Source organism: Pungitius pungitius, chromosome 15 (assembly GCF_949316345.1).
Source record: "Pungitius pungitius chromosome 15, fPunPun2.1, whole genome shotgun sequence".
Lineage (NCBI taxonomy): Eukaryota > Metazoa > Chordata > Actinopteri > Perciformes > Gasterosteidae > Pungitius > Pungitius pungitius.
This window is the reverse complement of record NC_084914.1, coordinates 18,213,066-18,232,582: the sequence shown is the minus strand read 5'-3', so window position 1 is coordinate 18,232,582 and position 19,517 is coordinate 18,213,066. Positions and strand designations below refer to the sequence as shown.

At 41.1% G+C, this 19,517-nt stretch overlaps 1 protein-coding gene, 1 long non-coding RNA gene and 1 other non-coding gene across 12 annotated transcripts in view; 2 read left to right on the top strand and 1 right to left on the bottom strand.

The window, feature by feature from the left end:
* The first annotated feature begins 199 nt into the window (after nucleotides 1-199).
* Nucleotides 200-2,927, top strand: LOC134105325 (uncharacterized). The gene is made up of 3 exons (XR_009942488.1): nucleotides 200-439; nucleotides 2,225-2,539; nucleotides 2,797-2,927. It is a non-coding gene; the product is annotated as an uncharacterized LOC134105325 (long non-coding RNA).
* Nucleotides 2,928-4,483: 1,556 nt separating this feature from the next.
* Nucleotides 4,484-5,792, top strand: LOC119209270 (uncharacterized). 2 transcript variants are annotated; one of them, XR_009942486.1, is made up of 4 exons: nucleotides 4,484-4,671; nucleotides 4,752-4,844; nucleotides 5,291-5,345; nucleotides 5,663-5,792. It is a non-coding gene; the product is annotated as an uncharacterized LOC119209270 (transcript). The 2 variants fall into 2 exon arrangements; XR_009942487.1 differs by lacking the exon at nucleotides 5,663-5,792 and having other exon boundaries at nucleotides 5,291-5,362.
* Nucleotides 5,793-6,379: 587 nt separating this feature from the next.
* gad3 (glutamate decarboxylase 3) overlaps nucleotides 6,380-19,517 on the bottom strand; it is a 29,786-nt gene continuing 16,648 nt past the window's right edge. For all 9 annotated transcript variants that reach the window (XM_037458481.2, XM_037458480.2, XM_037458478.2 and 6 more), the window contains 10 exons: nucleotides 19,165-19,280; nucleotides 12,948-13,027; nucleotides 12,574-12,628; nucleotides 12,229-12,345; nucleotides 10,263-10,327; nucleotides 9,997-10,075; nucleotides 9,188-9,337; nucleotides 7,908-8,015; nucleotides 7,027-7,116; nucleotides 6,380-6,938 (listed from right to left, as the gene is read on the bottom strand). In XM_037458481.2, coding sequence (XP_037314378.2) covers nucleotides 6,765-6,938; nucleotides 7,027-7,116; nucleotides 7,908-8,015; nucleotides 9,188-9,337; nucleotides 9,997-10,075; nucleotides 10,263-10,327; nucleotides 12,229-12,345; nucleotides 12,574-12,628; nucleotides 12,948-13,027; nucleotides 19,165-19,280 — 1,034 coding nt within the window. In that variant the 3' untranslated portion in view covers nucleotides 6,380-6,764. The remainder of the gene's footprint in view (nucleotides 6,939-7,026; nucleotides 7,117-7,907; nucleotides 8,016-9,187; nucleotides 9,338-9,996; nucleotides 10,076-10,262; nucleotides 10,328-12,228; nucleotides 12,346-12,573; nucleotides 12,629-12,947; nucleotides 13,028-19,164; nucleotides 19,281-19,517) is intronic.

The following is a 19,517-nucleotide window of genomic DNA, read 5'->3' as shown; positions in this document are numbered from 1 at the left end:
AGAATCCACAAACTTGCCTTTGATTTATGTTGGACAAAGGACACTATATGTGTTGCACATGAGTGACCATGTCAATTATGAAATGAATGCTTAGCCTTCACCTTTAAGAGCTTTTAATGCTTGATTGTACAATGAAGCTTTTGAGTTAGGAAAATTAATTTGTAGTTATAAGTGGGGAGGCTATTGCACAGAAAAATAAACAAAATCCAGACGAATGTGTGATGGCATCTTGAAACGAAAAGAGCCAGCTGAGACCTCTTTTGTGTGAGGGCGGCTCAGTACGGGAGGCTTCAGTGTTGCCTCATGGCTCCAGAGCCCCTAATCAGTTGATGGTGTGCACATGTGACTGATCAGCAACTACTTAAACTCAGGAGTGTGAGCTGATCCCAATAAGACTCTACGTCCCTCTGTGTTGTTCACAAACCAGTTTCCGAGCAAGGTAAAGTAACTTGACATTTTCAGCACTAAAAAGTGCAAATGTAAATGATTTGATTGATATTGGTGATTCAGTTGAATCTTGTCTTGAATGTTTACCTGTTGCTCCCCATTTTAGATCAAAGCGTCACGCTATTAAGACCTAAGTACAGAAAGCCGTTTGACTTTAGGAACCTAAATTTTTGAAATGGTAAAAGGCAAATGGTGGTTCAGAGATTTAATTATTTAAACAATTAAACTCTTCTGGTTGGTTTGTGTGTTTATTTAAAAAATAATGTCAAGATATTTTCACAAATGGCTGTGGCATGTCTTCTTGAAGGGTAACTATTTTCAGCTTCGTACTTATTACTTTGGGTTTTTACTAGAACATGTTAACGTGCTTTAGTCTTATGATGTTCTAGCCACTCACCCAGCAAAGTAATATTGTGTTCACTTTGGAGACATCTATTGGCAGAACTATGTATCTAATAAGTGTTGTCTTGCATGCGTTTTATTGGACCATTACCTTTTTGAGCAAATTCTCTTCATGAAGCAGGCCACCATGTTTCTACTTTATTACAGAGCGGACGCCGCTGGCTTTAGTGGGGACCATTCATGTTTCTGTTTGTATCAGACAATAGTTCTCCAACCATTGTAGCACAAAGGGAAAGTCTGGTGAAACCTCACTTGGGACGTTGCCCAACCCTTGACACTAGACGTCCTCGTCCAGTCTGCTGTGCTTTGCAAGCGGAAAACAAACATGGCGCACCTTTTGCAAAGAGGATTCTGGGCCTGCTTAGGGTGCAGGATGTGGAGATAAATCTGACTGACATGTTACATTTTTAAACTCTTCTAGCAGCATGGTCTCTGTTCAGTTAGTGGTTTCATATGTCAATGTATCTACCCAAGCAATGAGTAAGTTTTTTTTTTTTTTTAAAGTTGTATATCCCCTTTTTTAAATTTAAGTGGTTCTTTCATCCATTCGTATAGACAAGTCAGTGTTCACTTCGCCATAAAGATTTTCATTGGTATTTAGCATTTGAGATGGGATTAGGCTATTTTCAATTGAAGTGTGCAAGTAAAATCAATGTTTACCCGATTGACACATGGACCATAACAAGAAACTGGAAGTGAAAAGTGTATCCAAGGGTCTTTGGCCGTGAAGAAACTCCTTGCCTGGGGATTAACTCTCAAGTATGCAATGTTTTAACTGCATAGCCTGCTAACCAAATCTAGTTTAAATGCAACATGGGCAATGCAAATATGTCTGCTTAGTTAAATTCCTTTTTGCAGTTTTCCTGCATTGATGTGAAGCGCAGACTATAACATGTTTGCACAGTCACTGCTAATGTGTAACTAAATGCTTGACTAAGTCTAGGGTATCTATATCGAATCAGTGCAGAAAATTGTCCTATGAAACGCATTCCCCGTTTGCTCAAATCTAGTGGCCAGCTGACAATTTGTAAGCCTAACTGTCTAAAACAGGACTGAAATGTTCTTTCAGGCCAAAGTCTCCCAAACTGATGGCGAGATGGAGCAGGGACCCCCAATCAACAGATTTTAGTTTCGCCATCTTTTATTTTTGAGCTTCACGCTCTAGACGTGAACATAAACGTGATCTGATTGGCTAGTTCCTGTGCTGTCGTATTTGCATGAAAGGTGCTGTGAGCGAACTGGTGCTCAGCTTGAGTGAGCTCTTGTAGCTCAATGTGTATTGCATACTGAAAGATAATGTCATCAATTGATCAGTTCGCTGCAATGTTAATGTGTATTTAAAGACTAATACAACCATTTAAATTTGTCTCCACAGACAAGACCTCTGGTCTAAAACTCTCTGCCGCCTCCTGTAGCTTGAAGATGGCAGCAATGCCGGCTGTCAACAGACCAACTCATCCAGGACCTATTGGCGGGAACTTGCAGACTTGCATTAATAGCGGTGGACCAACCTCTCACCCCCAAGGCCCAGGACTACACAGCCAAGATCCAGGACTTTCATCCTATCTCCAACAGCCCATGGCTGCCCGGCCTGTCTTCTATGTACATGGTCCACCCCCACCACATTTCCTCCACTACCAGTGGCCCATGCCCTTCTCCTATAACCCGTTTGCGGGCTTCCCAGGCATGGGTAGGTTTTTGTGCAGTTTTATGCTTAAGTTTAGTAGTACTTTATTTGGAATTTAGGCCTTTTACTGACAACCCTTTTTTTCTATTGCCATATTTGAGATGAAAGACAATTGATTTTCCACATGGTACAGTTTAATTCAAGTGGTGACTAATAACTGTACAAACCTTTAACTGCCCAATATGCCTGACATGTAGTGATCATTGGACTTAAACTGTCATCTTGGTTAATGAGTTTATCCTTTTATCTTTTCTCTCAAGGCTATGGTATGGTAATGCCCCCATTCCATCCTCCTCCTCCTCCCTACATGGAGGCACCAACCTACGTTCTTCCCAACACTCACATGCAACCAGTTGATTACAGACGTTTCATGCACCCCCAGGTGCACGTTCCCAGTGCACCTTATCAAAACCCTAACCAGGCCCACAGGGTCCGTCTGCCTTATATGACCAACGTTCGAGAAACTGTGAACTCTGAGGTTCAAACGGAACCTACAAGGAGAGGTGCAGGTAGCTACAGTGAGGAAAGCCCAGTCGTCAGTTTAGATTCTGGGCGTGGTACTGCCTCAAATTCACCTTTGAGCTCCACCTCTGAAAAACAAGGCCCTGCTGAGGATGACAACAACCATAACGTACCCTGCAGTGACCGAAATGATAACCAGGTCAAAGAGACCAGTGCTAATGCCACACTCAACCACTGCTTTGACATCCACCAGCCAAAGGGCACAAAGACTGCCCAGGCGCACATCAATGCAGCTCTAGAAAAGAGCCAGAGCCATAAAGACATGGAGCTGGAGATGGTTCCCCCTGGCAGAGACGTGTGTCGCTCTTCTAAACAAGAGGAGGTTGTCCTAGAGAGACGCGACTCTATTCCTGACGTTCTGATGAGTTGGGGAGGTGGTACAATGCTGTCGATGGCAGAGAAGCTGCCTCTAAATGATCTTTCAACTGAAGTAGATCATGTAGAATCTGTTTACCAGAGTCGAACTGAGACCAGAAAAGGTCCATCAGTTTCTGATGGTACTTTTGCTAATGATGCTGAAGGTAACTTGAGCTCAGGGGACAGTACGACCCTTTTTAAAATTCTCAAAATGAGAGCAGCTCATGAAGCACAAAAAGCTGAGTACGTCAGAGAAAATGGGGATTGGTGGGGAATGGTTGGTCCAGTTAAAAAGTGCCCACCCAATGGAGATGAACGGCTACAGTCACAAAGTGATTCAATAGGGCAGGACGATGGCAACTGGACAAATCTACACGAAGAGACTGCAGACATTGTTCCCTATCAAATATCTCTAAATAGTGATCGGAGAAAGATGAATGAGTCTGTTTGGTCTGTGGAATCTCTGGCACCCTTTATCCCCACTAAAGAGTGGCTTATGCAGAACAGCACGTTTGAGAATCAGGCAATCGTTGAGATGACTGAGGAAACTGAAAATGGTGGACTGTCACCTCCGAACAACCCAGTTGTCAAAGCTGGTCAGAAGAGTCTGACTCGCAGGTGTTCCTCTTCTGATTCTGATCTAATGTCGGACAGCTGGCTCACTTTCAGTACCCCTGCTGGGAAGAGATGTTTACCAAAGAAGCCAGAAACAAAGAGTAAAATTGATGCTTCTGGAATTAAGAGACCTAAGCAAGGCCATGGCACAGATCCTTCACACAAGGAGTCCTTTGCGTCCCAGACTTGCCTGCCGCCAAGCAAAGTAGAGCCATCTACCGCCACTGAAGAGGATGTGGATAAAAATAGGTCTTCTGAACCTGAGGCTAATCAAAGCCCAAACCAGCAATCACTCTTTGTAAATGGACAGCAGGGGACCGCCTCCGGCTCACCGGCGCAGGAAGGAACGCTCCTCTTGAACTCTGCGGCAGGGGAGGAAATGTCCTCTATAGGCCAAATAATTCTCCAGAAAGGAGTGAAAAATGTGGCTGAGGACGGCACTTGTCGGAATGAAGTCGGCCAACAGCATAACGAGAAACTGTGCGTCCCGTTGGAAGACCAAAAGATTGCCGAAGTATCTCCGTCAAAGGGACATCTAGTGGACTGTGGCATTCAGTGCCGCCTCCAATTACAGGATTGTAATTGCAAGAAGGCGGAAAACGACGTGGAAGCCGGCAGAAGGGATCGTTTAAACTGTGCAGGTGATTATCTAAATTCAATCGTGACTAATGTAAACTGCTTCTGACAAATTGGTTTAGCGCTTTAAAATGTATTCTCATAGATAAGAAGGCAATCAATTGCCAGGCCGACTGCTTCAACAAGGGACAATACAGGAAAAAACAGAAGAAAAATCAATGGAGGAACAGAGGGCCAGGTAATATTAAATTTGAGTTATTCACCCCTCAAAAGTGATTAATAAAGTGTTCAATGAATATTCTAAAACACAACTGGGCTTGACTGGTTACAGAAATAATATTGGACCCAGTCACAAAATTAATTCTGAACTTTTTATTTCAAACCTGGAATATGGTGCATGTGAAGATCTTGTCAATGAGAAATGTGTTTAAATATCTGTTTAATCACAGTAAAACGTACCAGGACTTAAACATTTGAATTGGTTCTAAATTCAACATTCTGATGATGATAATTTCCTGTCTTTCACATCTGAAAAGGGACCAAAGACTAATGTATCACTAGTACCTACATTTTATGGTTTCCAAATTGACTAAACTGGGAAAAAATGGCACTAACTGTTAAAAACGGAAACAATGCTGCTGGGAGAACAATGACCTTATTAAAAAAAAAAAAACTTGTCTACAGAAAAGCAAGGCAGCCAACAGGAAGCCTACAACTGATACTATGAAGAAACGCCAAGGTGAGCCTTTAACTCTTGACTAATCTTGCCGGCTTTTATTCCAAAATGGATGGATTTCTGTGCTTTGATTTATGTACATATGGTGGGAACTCAGTGAGTTGGTGCTGACGAAAAATCCACACATAGCCAATCCCTGCGTTTTCCCAACGGATCCATTTCTCTGAGTTCATCCATTGGCTTATAATTTGCATTAATTTCGGTGTCGATGCAATTTGTGCTAATGTCTATCAAATGGATTTTAATTACACTGGCGAAACACATTCCCTGTTCTCCTCGGATGTAAATTTGGCTTTGCCTAAATACTTTTTTGCTTCTAGGTGGAAATGGAAGGCACACATTGCACTGACTGCAAGCTACAAGAAATCTCTGGTTTTTAATGATTTGCTTAAATGTTTTAAATGTATTTAAATTAAATGTAATTCTATTTAATAAATGGTTTAAATATTACTGTTTGGTTAATTTTTAATTTCACTTCATTCAGAATAAGTAATTTCCCATTTGTACAAAACATAGATATTTTATCTTTACGTTTATTTCCTGACTTAAGCATATATGCTGTTAAATTATACTTTGAGTACAACTTTTACTTGAAATCGGGCCTTTTCTAAGCCAGCTGGGGAGAAGTACTGAGGACTATGAATGTCAATTTGGTTTTTAAAAGGAAAACCATAACTTCAATTTGAAATGAAGAAATTACCTCTAATTGGTTGAATTAATGTTTGTGTCCAGAGATGCTAATTGTTATGTTGATGGCGAAGGAACATCAATTTCCACTGAGTCATTGAGTACATTTTAATTTTCATTCAAATGTCATTTTGGTCTGCCTTTCAAATCCGCTTGTGTGAATATTTGGTCTAATAAGCACGCAATATGAAATAGGGTTATTTAAGTTGGCTGTAACATGTGTTAAATGTCTGTTTAGTGGCTGTGGCACTTGGCTCCATCGCCGTCAATGTTTTAGATGACGTCATGGCTACTGCTAACTCTAATGGGCTTGGGATGAAAGTTTGTTTTTTGGGAAGGAAAAAAAAAAAAAAAAAAAGACTGGTGATCTAAATCTACAAAATATTAGGGCCCATTAAAACTGATCCGTAATGTAGTACACTAAAGTTAAAACCAAACCGGACCGTGTTTCTTTAAACTGATCCAATGACTATTTTTGAACTCTGAACTATAAAGCTAGCAGATCTTGAGTGAAATCTTCATTTTGACTTACTGAAAAAGCTTATTAAATCAGATGTGTTTATCAGCCAAAGGGTGATTTTTGTTATAGGACAGCAAAGCTGTAATGTTACGAGGCTGTAGAGCATATTTTTCAGTAATTGCCTCTAACACTGTTGGATCGACTACTCGTGGCACAGTCAAATGATGGTCCTGTTAGAATGCACGCATCTCCTTCAACATGACAAAGTGATCAAATTAGAGGTCATTGCCCAGCCGGGCAATCTCCTCCAGCAGGAAGTCGACGTCCTCTTGCTGCGTAGCTGGATTAGAGAACACGCACCTAAAGAAATTGACTTTATCCCCCAAAGGCTGATAGCCAATCATGACTGAGCCCTTCTCCATCATCCTGCCTTTGATCCGAGGAGCCACCTGTAGAAACACCAAGAGTCAAACTTTTTCTGCTCAGTCTCATTTAAACCAGTTCACCGGCAGTTACTGAGGGATGTTGGCTGCTAACCTGATGGAGTCTCGCGTCTCTGTCTGGTCCAGGTGGCAAGCTTCTCAGACTTGGAGGGATGTACCAGAAACACACATTGCTGTGCTCTGGCTGTGTGAAAGGCAGAGGAAAAATATGCTTGGTGAGAATTGGTTGGGGATTTAAATGGACTAAAAACAACTAAATAGTACTAAAAAAGTGTCTATTTAGATTCTGTACATGATAATTTGAAGTGTTGGGTCATTGTCTTCAGTATATACAGTAGTTATGTAAATCAGTTAAACATGTTGCATGTAAACCATTGGCAGTCATAATTTCCCCTCTATTATGTCCTTCAAAGGGAGGAAGACATGTGAAATTTCACTAGACTGCTGAAACTCTGACAGCTGGTCAGCAGCAATCCTCTCATCTTCAGTTTGGGCATACGTTTGTTTTAGCTAGCTGTGATGACGCTGTACGCCCTGTGTACGGTGGTAGAAACGGGAAAACAAATCTTTTCGTTGAGTCCGCCCCACAGCCATGAGAGTACATGGTGGGAGACCGACCTTTGAACAGAGCCATTTCCTCGTTTCTGACACTGAGGGCCTCATCCATTGAACAAACTATCAAAACGTAAATGCACCATGTATCTTACACTTCATTGTGAGGTCCCAGAGCCAACTGTCCTTTTTTTTATGTTAGACTATGGACACACCTAGTGACTCACTATTGCCTCCCCAGCTACAAGTGGTACTTAAAGACAGGATGACATGGCTCAAATTCTAACCAGTTCTTAGAGTTCACCTTTAGGACGATTACAATGATAAGATGTACTGGTTGAGCTCATTTAAAACCACCTAGACATCATAATGACCATGGTTTAAAATTCAAACCTTAATGTGACCTGTAACCAGCAGCCTTACCTTATTTTTTAAGACCAGTTCAAAGTGCGTCCTCCTTTGCAGTTGATCATACAGATACTCCGCATTCTCCAAACATTTGTTCACCTGAGATCCAAATCCCTCGGAGCCCTGAGTGTGACAGTCATGGTACAGACATTACATTACATGTCATTTAGCTGACGCTTTTATCCAAAGCGACTTGCATTGCATCATAACCCATGTTACATTTTGCCTGGGGAGCATATAGGGGTCAGGTGTCTTGCTCAGGGACAATTCAACGTGGCACATGGGGCAGCCGGGATTTGAACTGACAACCTTGCATCTCCAACTCCCAGCGCAACGCACTACTTCATGCGCCAGCATCGCAAAGCCTTAGCTGAGGTTTGATTAGGAGTAATCAGTCAAAAATTAAGAAATGTAACAAAAGTAGACCCATTGTCATGAAGCCACTCCCAATGTGTCATTCGCTCATCTGATCGTTGGTGTGAGCTGTGAACGTTTTCTTTCTTTTGTTTAGAAAAGCTTGTTCACTTTTGGCTACTCTGCCTTACGCAGGTCTTCTGCAGGGAACAATACACCTGCTTCCCCTTTTACGAAGAATAAGTGAACTTCTAGTTCAAGCCTCCTTTGTGGATTTTTTTTTTCAATTGTGATGTCAGTCCTTTATTTATAGCTTTACTAACAATGTTAGTCCCCTGATTCTTTATCCCTCCTGATAACATTGTATTCCACCGTTTCAAATCTTTTTACGCTGCATATAACAGACAAAGGATGGAGATGGATATCAACATCCCAAATAGGTTCGTTACATCGGAACATCAGATAAACCAGTGATTCTGAACCATAGGGCCGCGAGCGCCACCTAGAGGCCCTCAAAAAACGTTTCGTTTGTACCCATGGGCCGCACAAGAAATATTTCAACTCTGGGCCCAAACACAACACCCTTTGCGGTTCCGACGTTTGTGTAATTCACATAACAATTAAAGAGCAGAAATTGTGTTTACTTATTTCCATGGTGGATAGTGGAAATGATTATAACTGTCTTTACGGAGACAAGTAACGGAGATAAGCCACGCCCCTTTCCAGGTGCGCATAAAGCGCGACGTGAATGAAGCGAAATAACCACCACTAGTCGGGCCGGTAAAGAGTCGGCTTTTGGTGTGAACGCAGCACTTTTTTAATTTTATTTATTCATTGAATACAAATCCAACCTATAACTATATCAATTAGTTAATACAAAATAGTGTTACAATTTGAACGGCTCCCAGGCATATTTGTACTTAAAAAATCTTTATGAATACCTTTGCCTTCCACATGAGCCAAAGTTTAAAGACATCAACATGTCGTCCACACTGGAAGCTCTTATCTCCAGTGTCATAGCTCACGTCATAGGTTTTGTCTGTCTGGAAAAGGTACTCTGCCCCGAAATCATTACATTCCTGTAAAAGACCCTGGGGAGGAGAGAGACAAACAAGTAACAGCTGTAAATCATACATGCACAGCCTCCAGGAGGGCTCAGACTACAGGAGTTTAGACATTTAAGGCGATTTTTTTCGGGTTGTAATATCAAACACAAGGAGAATGCTCACACGAACATATTGGTGCATGGCACCCTACTTTTTTTTATCTTACAAAGGGAAACGTTTCTAGATGGATCCTCCAGAGAGGCTATTTGGTGGAACCTTTGACAGGTATCGCACGTTACATCTAAAACCCACAGACAATCGTTAAATAAGAATGTCTTTCTCCGTTCATTTCCTTGCAAGGGAAAAAAGGTCACAACAGCTACGTGCTCAGTAGAGTTCCAACAACCTTCCATTTTACATTTTAAGCATGTAACGAGCGGAACGAACTGAGAGGAGCTTGTTTAGCGCCACAGTTTGGACATATGGCCATCAATCAAGATGCCTTTTTGATGAGCTGGGATTTGCCAGGGAAATGTCTATAAAGTTTCATGGTAATCCATTTATTAGATTTCAATAGTGGACCGACGAGGACTTGCCTGAAGCTGCAGAACTTGCCAGCCGCTAGTGAAAAACATTTAGTGAATAGCCGTAAAAGATTTTTCTTGATGGACACTTGAATTGAAGACGAGCAGATCATTTCTTACTCTTTTCTTGACGAGTATGACAGAGCATTGCAGAGGGACGCCCATCATCTTGTGAGGATTCCAAGTTACAGACCAGGCTCTGGAAAACCAACATTTAAATGTAATAATCAACACTCACTGACTGGTATTTTACGCTCATATTAATAAACGGCACCATTTGTTTGCCCATAGTTTCAGTCAATCATTTACTTTGCTCTATTATTGAAGCTTAATTCAGATAATTCAGTTGTTAACATACTTGGTGTTGGTTCAGTGAAGTTAGTTACCTTTCAATGCCCCGTAGTTTCATCTTGTGCCTGTCTGACATCAGCAGGCCTCCCCCCCACGCTGCCTGCAGGGACGGAGTTCAAATCAAAAATACATCTCTAAAAAGGCTCCACACGGGGAGAGGACACGTATGACCGTGTTTCCGGTGTCATCCAGAGGCTGAAGATACCTTGGTGTCAACTGGCCAATGTTGCCACTGATGAATCACCAAACAGGAAAAGACATCAGGCGGCTGTAATGAACCCAGGATGAGGAAAAGAGGACACCTTGAGCTAGATGTAATTTTCCCACACTGTGGGAAATTAGCTAATTTTTGGAATAAATCAGGAAAGCTGACAATTCCCCAGCTGAGCGATGAAGTTTGACGTTTGATTTTGCTTTTATAGACACACATGAAAGAAGTGAACATGAAATGTGACAGCCTTTAAGCTTTACGCTTAAAATTCAGACAAATTATCGACTCATTTCCCAAAACAAGCGACACTGAAGTAGCCCGTCAACATATGAAGAAACACAGCAATCCTTTGCACAAAAGGCATGGAGAATTCTTAAGCTGGGGTCATTTCCCCTGTCACAAGACCATGAACAGGTTACAATTGGAACTGATCGGTCTTCAATGTGCCTCCGACCTAAAGGCGACGTTCAACTCCCTGGATGAGTTCTCTGCTCACCAAGCAGAGTCATTGGGAGGATGGCACAAAGGATGCTGGTGTTTGGCTCTACCTTCGTCTCCCAGCAGAGACAAATCACGCCACAGGAACTGATGAACACCTCACATCTGTCCTGAGAATTGCCACAACCAAACTGACACCAAACTTTGAAATGGCTATACGGTAATGGCGTCTACTTCTCATATTATTTCACACACACACACACTCTCCTTGTATCAGCTACTGGCCTGGCCCATCTGTCAAATTTGACGACATATTGTGTCCCATTATCAAAAAAGGCCCATGCCTGTTCTAGACTGATTAAAATTGCTGAATCTCCAAGATCTCTAAACAAAGATTCTGAAATGAGATGACTAGTGGGCCGTGGTGGTACCGGGAAGAAATTACGACACACGCACAGGCCCGTCGCGACGAGGCAAGCGAAACAAGCAAATGCTCGGGGCCCCAAGACAACGACTGGTTAACAATAAAATGCAACGACAAACGGTGTGAGGCCCCTTTGATGGTCAATACAGTAAAGTGCAATGACACTGTTATTGGGACCCCCCTCCAGGGGCCCCCTCTCATGAGCACAGAAACAAAACCTCGTCGGTCCCCAGTCATCATGATGCGGAATTATGCTTCAGGAAGCCAGAAAAGGAAGAAGAGAAAGGAACAGGAGGATAATAAACCCACCTGTATCTGTTTTTTATACAGATACAGGTGGGTTAAAGAGTGATACTAGAGTGATAAGAAGTCCTAGTGAATGCTACTGATAAGTAGAACATAATACAGTAAATAAACAAATAAATAATAAATAATTAGGCTAAGTGAAATATCCGTGCCCGCACTAAACCTGTATCATAGTACCACCAAGAAATAAAAACTACTTTCACCCCTGCTAGTGGGACATAGTTTGATATACAGCCATTCGCTGGTAACTGCTCACTCTGCTTGGTTTGTGTGTTTGTGCAGCCAAAGAAGACGTCGCCACCACAACACACGAACCCTTATTCTTTCTTGTTGAACAGCTTTAACAAATGTGTGTAACAATTGTTGTCCTGGGAAAATGAAGCAGCAGCATGAATCACCGCTCCACATTCAGCTAAGTTGAGACATGTTTTCCACATGCCGGTCATGAGTGTCATCTTCCATTTGAGGCGGAGCCTATCTAGGCTGGTCAGAACGTCTAAATCCATTTCTGCGATCTGAATAATGAATGGAAGATAGACGTTTCCTTACTTAATGTTGTTTGAGAGAGAAACAGAGAGAGAGAGAGAGAGAGAGAGAGAGAGAAGGGGGTGGGGCATCTTACGTCTACATGCATCCACAGTGTGTGTCTCTGGCAGATGTCGGCCACGGCGTCGAGAGGATCAAAGGCTCCGTACACCGTGGTGCCTGCTGTCGCATTCACGTAGAAAGGAACGAGCCCCTGTAGAGGGAGAAGTGGGACCATCAAACCATCCATTGCAGCAATAACTTTGCTTTGTGATAGCACACCTCAACCAAATTCAGGGATGAAAAAATCTAAAATCGTTGATGAAAAATTTCTAAAATCGTGAGTAATGTTTCTATATTGAACACATTTAGTGATCTTTCATGAAATCTACATTTCACATACAGGGATATTTTTCTGACATTTGTGGCCTTGTATTCATACCTTTTTTTCAGCAGTAACGATGGAAGACTCAAGTTCAGAAGGAATCATTTTCCCACTAAAGGGATCAAGGAGACACATGTTCAGTAAACAGCAATTATTAATGCATTGTGTATATAAAGGATGTACTAACCCAGGACATCAGCCTGCACCGTCTGAACACAAGTCATATTTAAATGAGTTAGACATTTGAGACTATATGGTTTGGTAACTAAGCCATAAACATGGCACCAGAATGTTAACTAGCCCACAGCATGGACAAATGAACTCCAAAGACAAACATGCAGATACGTACGAAGCTGAAACAGGTGAACAAACATTTGTCCTGCAGCCTATTGACTTCTAAAAACCTGTTTGTGTACTTTGAAGTCACCCACCTTTCGTCACATTTCACCATGAACACATTCTTGCTGCCCATCCCCAGTACTGCTGCAGATTTCTTTACTGAGTAGTGACTCTATAATGGGGGGAAATAAAGCCATTCATCGTCATTTGTCTCAATTCAAAGCAACTGCAAACAAGGGGACTTTTCCTTCAGCCAAGAACAGTGGCTGCATTGTTTGGTTTTCAAAAGATGTCCTTAACCCCAATGCAACAAAGGGTTAAGTCTTAATCTTTTTTTTGCACTTCAATGACAATAAAAGATTATCTTCTCAACAAATCTGTGTTAGAAATATACTTTGAAATAATCCTGATCTCGTTTCTCAAATAATCATAAATGGAAAAATGCAAAGGGATTTTTGTTGAAGGAACCAATGCGATGCTAAATTTTGATGTTGATCTTTAAAAAGTCATCCCTGCCCAAATCTATCAGCTAGCAAACTGTAAATCCATTCGTCTAATTAAATTAAAAGAGTGATATACGTATGGATTTGGTGTCCTATGCTAGGTTCACACCAAAAAGCAAACCACATTAGATTCCAAGTCAACAATTTCCACCGGAAGGGCAAATTATGCAAATGGAGTCACACGAATGACAGCAATGGCACGAAGCGAAAACCTTTTTTTTTTTTTTTTTAAAGCCAACGAGCATTGAGATGCTCCGTCCTGGTGCCGCTGTTGAATCAGAGGCGATGGAGGAAAACACTAATCGTTGCCATTTGTGGACATCGCAAGCTCCACAATACTCTTGCATCCACACCAAATACAGAGGAGCAGAACGAGTGGTTATTTTCAGGTTGATAGTGGAAAAAACTGTTTTTACAGAGATGATGAAGCGAATTAAGCAAATGACGAGTAAGGGGTGGCTTGCAGTGACAAATGGTGAGATTTCCATAAAACTCAAGCTTGAGGCCAATTTGTTGCCAGATGCAAAGCAGAAACTTTTTCCAACACTTCTTACTAACCATTTTTAAAGAGGTGTAGTTACGGCAGCCCCCTAAAGTAAACTTGTGACGCAGTCTATGTACTATGGTTGTGATCATGCATTTTGACATTCATCAATTTATAAGCATTTGCTATTGAGAGATACTTCTTTATTAACCACATTCATGTCTCCTGAATCACTTTTTTGATTAATCACCATGTTATGGTATTATATATATTCACATTGTTTTACGATTTGTTTAGTCCTGAAAGGAAATGTTTTTTTTTATTATATAAGAATAACAAAGGCAGTTCTTTTTCCAAGTTTATTAACAATTCATTTGCATGCACGTATTCCATAGATGCCTCATACAAGTGGTGGGCCAACAGGGGGGTTGTGGCTTCATCCCCAACTAATAAAAAAACAATGAAAAGAAAATACCTCACCGCAAAACAGTCACGAGGACTTTGACATGCGTTGTGTTGGAACCAAGAGCAGCAAAGAGAGCAAAAAGAGAAACACAGCCACACAAAAAAGTCCTGTTAGATGTGGAAATATTTTAATATTTGAAGCAGATTGACTTGAAAATATGTTAAAATGTAATAACACAGTTTTTATTTATCCTAAATTATAACTCGTTCAGGGAACGACTGTATTTGTTTTTATCTTCAAAGGGGCCCTGAAAAGAAAAGGTTTGAGAACTGCTGTCTTGTACTTATAAGCAACGTATAAGTTGCCTGTACCTGCCTGAGGTAGCTCAAATAAAAGGAATACGTTAATACAACAGCAAACAGATCCCTACATGGTTTGGTTTTGATTTAAATTTAGACCTACACAACTTGGTTTATAGACCTCACCGTGGTAAAAGACAAGTGAAGTATTTTTCTGAAAATATGGTATCGTTATATTTCTTTATTGGCTCGATTAACATAAATCCTAAGAAGAGTAATGTTCTGCACCTCCAACATCTCCTAGGTAAACTGTCTATTTTAGACCTTAGCAACAAAGTAAGGAAACTTCCACCTGCCATTACTTCGCAGAAAGATTCTGACTTTCTGAGTAACTTTGACACACAAGTGGACCCGTCTTTATGTGTGTAGAACATTCCATCAGAGCCGTTGAAAGAAATACCTGGTAGTCGATTTTGTCAACAACTACTCCCGTTCTAGGAATAAGATGTTCTGGCTGGCCTGGTTAGGCTGCTCCTCAAGTGGAAGATGACAATCATGACGGGCATGTGGAAAACATGTCTCAACTCAAAGTAATGAGGACCGGAGATTTATGCTCTCACTTCATCTGCCAGCACACAAGGATTCATTTGTTGTAGTGGCTAAGTCTTCTTTGGCAGCATTGTGTCCATTGTGTGTAAACTTTTATCCCTGCAAATAAGCACAAACATACATTTGGTCAATCCTCATCAGCTATCACGTCCACTACACATACACAGGTATTTACACATATTCCGAGTTATGCTCCATAGTTCCTTTACTAGGGATATAGTCCTATAGGGTTAGATTGTTATGTGTTGGGCTGGGTTTTGTACAAGTTATATTGTACTGGGGCTCATTTTAGTGGATCACAACTAATCAATCAAATTCTTTGGAAAGGCAGGAGGGCCTTTTGCTGCCTAAGCGGGTGTTGATCACTTGCAGTCCCTACCAGCCTGTAAAGTAGAAAACAATGATGAAACGCCCCTGTGGACGTAGATTGTATTCATCCGTCATTAAAAGTGATGCTCCAGACTGCACTAATTAGCTCATATCATCTGTGTGAGGAGGGAGAGACACTTGCCCGATCCCAGTGTCACTCCTCAAACCCTAACCCAGCAAGGAGCCTTCCAGGCTCAACAGATGAGATGAAAGTTTAAGTAATGCTTTCACGATTTTTCATCAAAATAGTTTGAATGACAAAATAATAAAAATTATTAAATTAAAAAAAATTGTGAATATCAAGTGATTGTGTTCGTTTCTTTAAACCTATTATTATTGATAAACTATTAAGTTTTAATTCTGTACATATAAATATGACAGCCGGAACACACATTGGCCAGCCTCCCTTTTTTTACATCTCCACGCTGTCACTGTTATCCTGTATTAAAGGTCACATTGCACTGACTTGTGAGTAATTCCCTTGGCCAAATGCTGACTTACAAAAGGGTTCATTAAGGGGCACCAATATGTCTGCCAGAGCCCTCAAACACGTGACGGTGTGACAAAGGGGCAGCCCTTAACTCAAACACACGTCGAGTCAGTGGGATTGCGCCTCAAAGTCTGTGACTTTTTAAAAATTGGAGATTGGGATTGAGCCAGAGAGTAAGTGCTTGGCTGAATTCAAATTGTCAAATTTTCTTAGGAAGGTTCCTAACTGAGTGAAATGACCCGGAAGTAGTGTAAGTGGCCATCATAAGAGCCCTTTGAACTCTAATGCTAATGAAATGTGCATAAATGGGTCCATAATTATCTCCTTTACCACTGCAGCATCCTATACGAAAGGGAAGGAGGTCATTCCGTACCACAATTCCTTGCGCCAGCAATATTAAAATAGTGACATATCATTTGGCCATGCACGAGAAGTAATAATCACGACCGAGAAACACAGATCATGTCAGTAACCGTTAGCGTAACTGATCTATAGTGCAAACCTTGGTAATTAAACCATTCTTTGAACATGGTTGCTTTATGTCGTCTACATGGCTCAGCACCCTCACAACAAATGAAGGCATCTAAAAGGCTGCTTTGTGTAATCTGTGTAATGTAACAGAGTGTTGCTATTTAGTTTGTTAACGGAAAAGGTTGTTGCACTCTTTATTCAAATTCTGGTTTAAGCATTGTCAGTTGGAGGTTATTCAATACATTCTCTCTTAATTAACTATTTGGGCTACAACTGGAACTGTGTTTTCGATTTTGGCCCCTTATGTGATTGAGTTTGACACACTCTGCTCGAACATTATGAAAAATCACAACAAAAAAGCCCACATGGGATGAAACATTTCTGTATTAAAAATCTAATTGAAATGTGATCTAAATGTAGACGTCTCTTCAACGTCGTCCATAGACGTCTTTTAAATGTTTTTCAATGTATTGCTTGCTGGGTAACTCAATTCTATTTGACTAACATTTTAGCCATAACATAGTGTACAACCCAAATTAATCTGCCCGGTATCTAAAGAACACAATTAACCAAAAAGGGTTACGTTATGTTTTCCTGCGATATCCATATTTTTCAATGGGTTTCAAAAGATGCAGGCCAGCTAGCTATCATGGTAGCACAGCTTACATTAATGCTAGCTACTAGCTAGCTTTGAGAACTCAAGAATTTCTTACCTTGTATTTTACAAAACATTGTGAGGTCTCTTTCCGACAGCACTCCTTCTTGTTCGACCCGGACACAGCAGTCAGATTTTATAGTTGGTCAAAAAGAGATTTCTCTGGCGTTGTGGTGTCCAACACCAGGCCTTATTTTATGTAAGTAAGATGATGATGTGTGAACCACAACGACCAACGCAGACTTGTTTGACTACTTCAAATCAACGATGATCCTTTTTCAGCCTCCAGCTCCGACCTCTACCCAAGAGAGTGTAGTTGGTTTTTTCCTCAAAGTGCTCCTTCAACCCTTCAAACACCTCCTCAGTTGCAGTCCTATTATTACTGTACACAGCTTGGATGATTCCCCATTTTCCCTTCCTGAGGTAAAACTCAGCGTTCATGGTATTCATGGACAGAAAATTGAATATCTAATGGTCAATTTTTTCTCCTACCCTCACCTATGGTCATCAAGGTGGTTCACCAGATGCCCAAACCACGATAACTGCTTTCCACGCAAAAGAGCAGCGGTTCTACGCAGCAGAGGTGTGGACTCGAGTCATGTGACTTGGACTCGAGTCAGACTCGAGTCATGAATTTGATGACTTCAGACACGACTCGACAAAAGGTACAAAGACTTGCAACTCGACTTGGACTTTAACATCGATGACTCGTGACTTCACTTGGACTCGAGCCTTTTGACTCGAGAAGACTTGCTACTTCCCATGAAAACTGGGGAAAAACATTTGTTTATCTGGCAAAAAAATGTGCGCCACCTGTATGCAGAGAGCGCTGCCTGCACGACATCCAATCACCGCAGTCCCACCTGGTTCTGATTCGACAGCATCTAAACAGGCACATTGCAAGACAATGAAGCGCATCAACGCGCCAGTTGGAAAAATGATACCGAAGATAGTTTCGTTTGGCTGTAAAAATTACGAGGTAGTCGACAAAAAACGAGTTGCTATTTGCAAAACATGCCGGTCGAAGATTACAGACGGAGCTGCCACAACTTCCAACTTTGTTCGACACCTGAAGTTGCGCAAAGAAAGGTACGTTTTGAATGAATGCTGAGCACCTTATCGGATGTACCGTAACTCACGAGCATTTTACCGTATCAACGAGACAGCTCGTTCATGCTAACAAAAATCGGGATTTTTGAACTCGGATTCAGACTCCGATGGAAATCCTCGCCAACATGATGTCAACGTCCGTTTTAAAGTACTATAACACAGTCACAGTTGATCCACCATGACCCTTCCCTACGTAGTCTAGGTCTGTGAGGCAGCGCACCATCACCCAGGGTTCCCCGTCCCCACTTTGCTTTAAAGCATATGACTTCGGTTTCTTGAGGGAAGGGCTTTTAAAGCAGTAAAAATATTCTTAATATTGCATAAACGGAAATGTATTATTGTATACCTTAGTGTACAATAGACAATGAATATTAACACAACATTGATATGAGTAAAGAGTAGTTTCAAATAAAACATGTGGTTATACGGGATTTTCTGTAATAAGAGGACTTGAAATGACTCGAAACTAAAATGGTAAGACTTTGGACTCGACTTGAGACTTGTTGGCTTTGACTTTTGACTCGACTTCGGACTTCGGACTTGCCTCATCTTTGACTCGACTTGACTCGGGACTCGAGGGCAACGACTTGAGACTTGCATAACAATGACTTTGTCCCACCTCTGCTACGCAGCGGTAACCCTTTTAAAATATTCTGCAAAACGTAAAGATTCGGTAGTGCGTGTGTTTTGATCCTGTGTAATTAGATTAAAGTATAATAATTTAGTATTGGATTGGTACCTACATTTGCATATTCTTCTTTGATGGGGGCTCATTCTGGTATATTGTAAAAACTCTAAACTTCACTACCAAATTTTAAAGTAAAACTAATTACAAACAGTTCAATTTGATCACTCTTAAATCCGCACAGACCTTAAATCATCCTGAGTCTAATGGTGTGTGATGTGTGATTACTTGTTCTGAAGTGAAGAGGGCCAGCTGAGGCAGAACTCCCATCCCCATTGTCTTCACCTCTGGATAGAAATGATATCTGGCCAACAGGACGCTGTACAGATTGGATATTGTGCCTCCTTCAGGAAATATGAAAAGGTTAATGGTATGCACTTGTATAACGCTTTTCTAGTCTTCTAACCAAATAAACACTTTAACATGTGTCATCATTCACACCTATTTATACATTTTATGATGCTTTCCCATTCATACACTGCAGCCCAACCAGTGGGGGTAGTAGAGAGAACAAGTTCTGACGTTAAAATAAAAAAATTTCTGATTTGTATTTTTCTAATATAAACCCGAGTGCAACATTC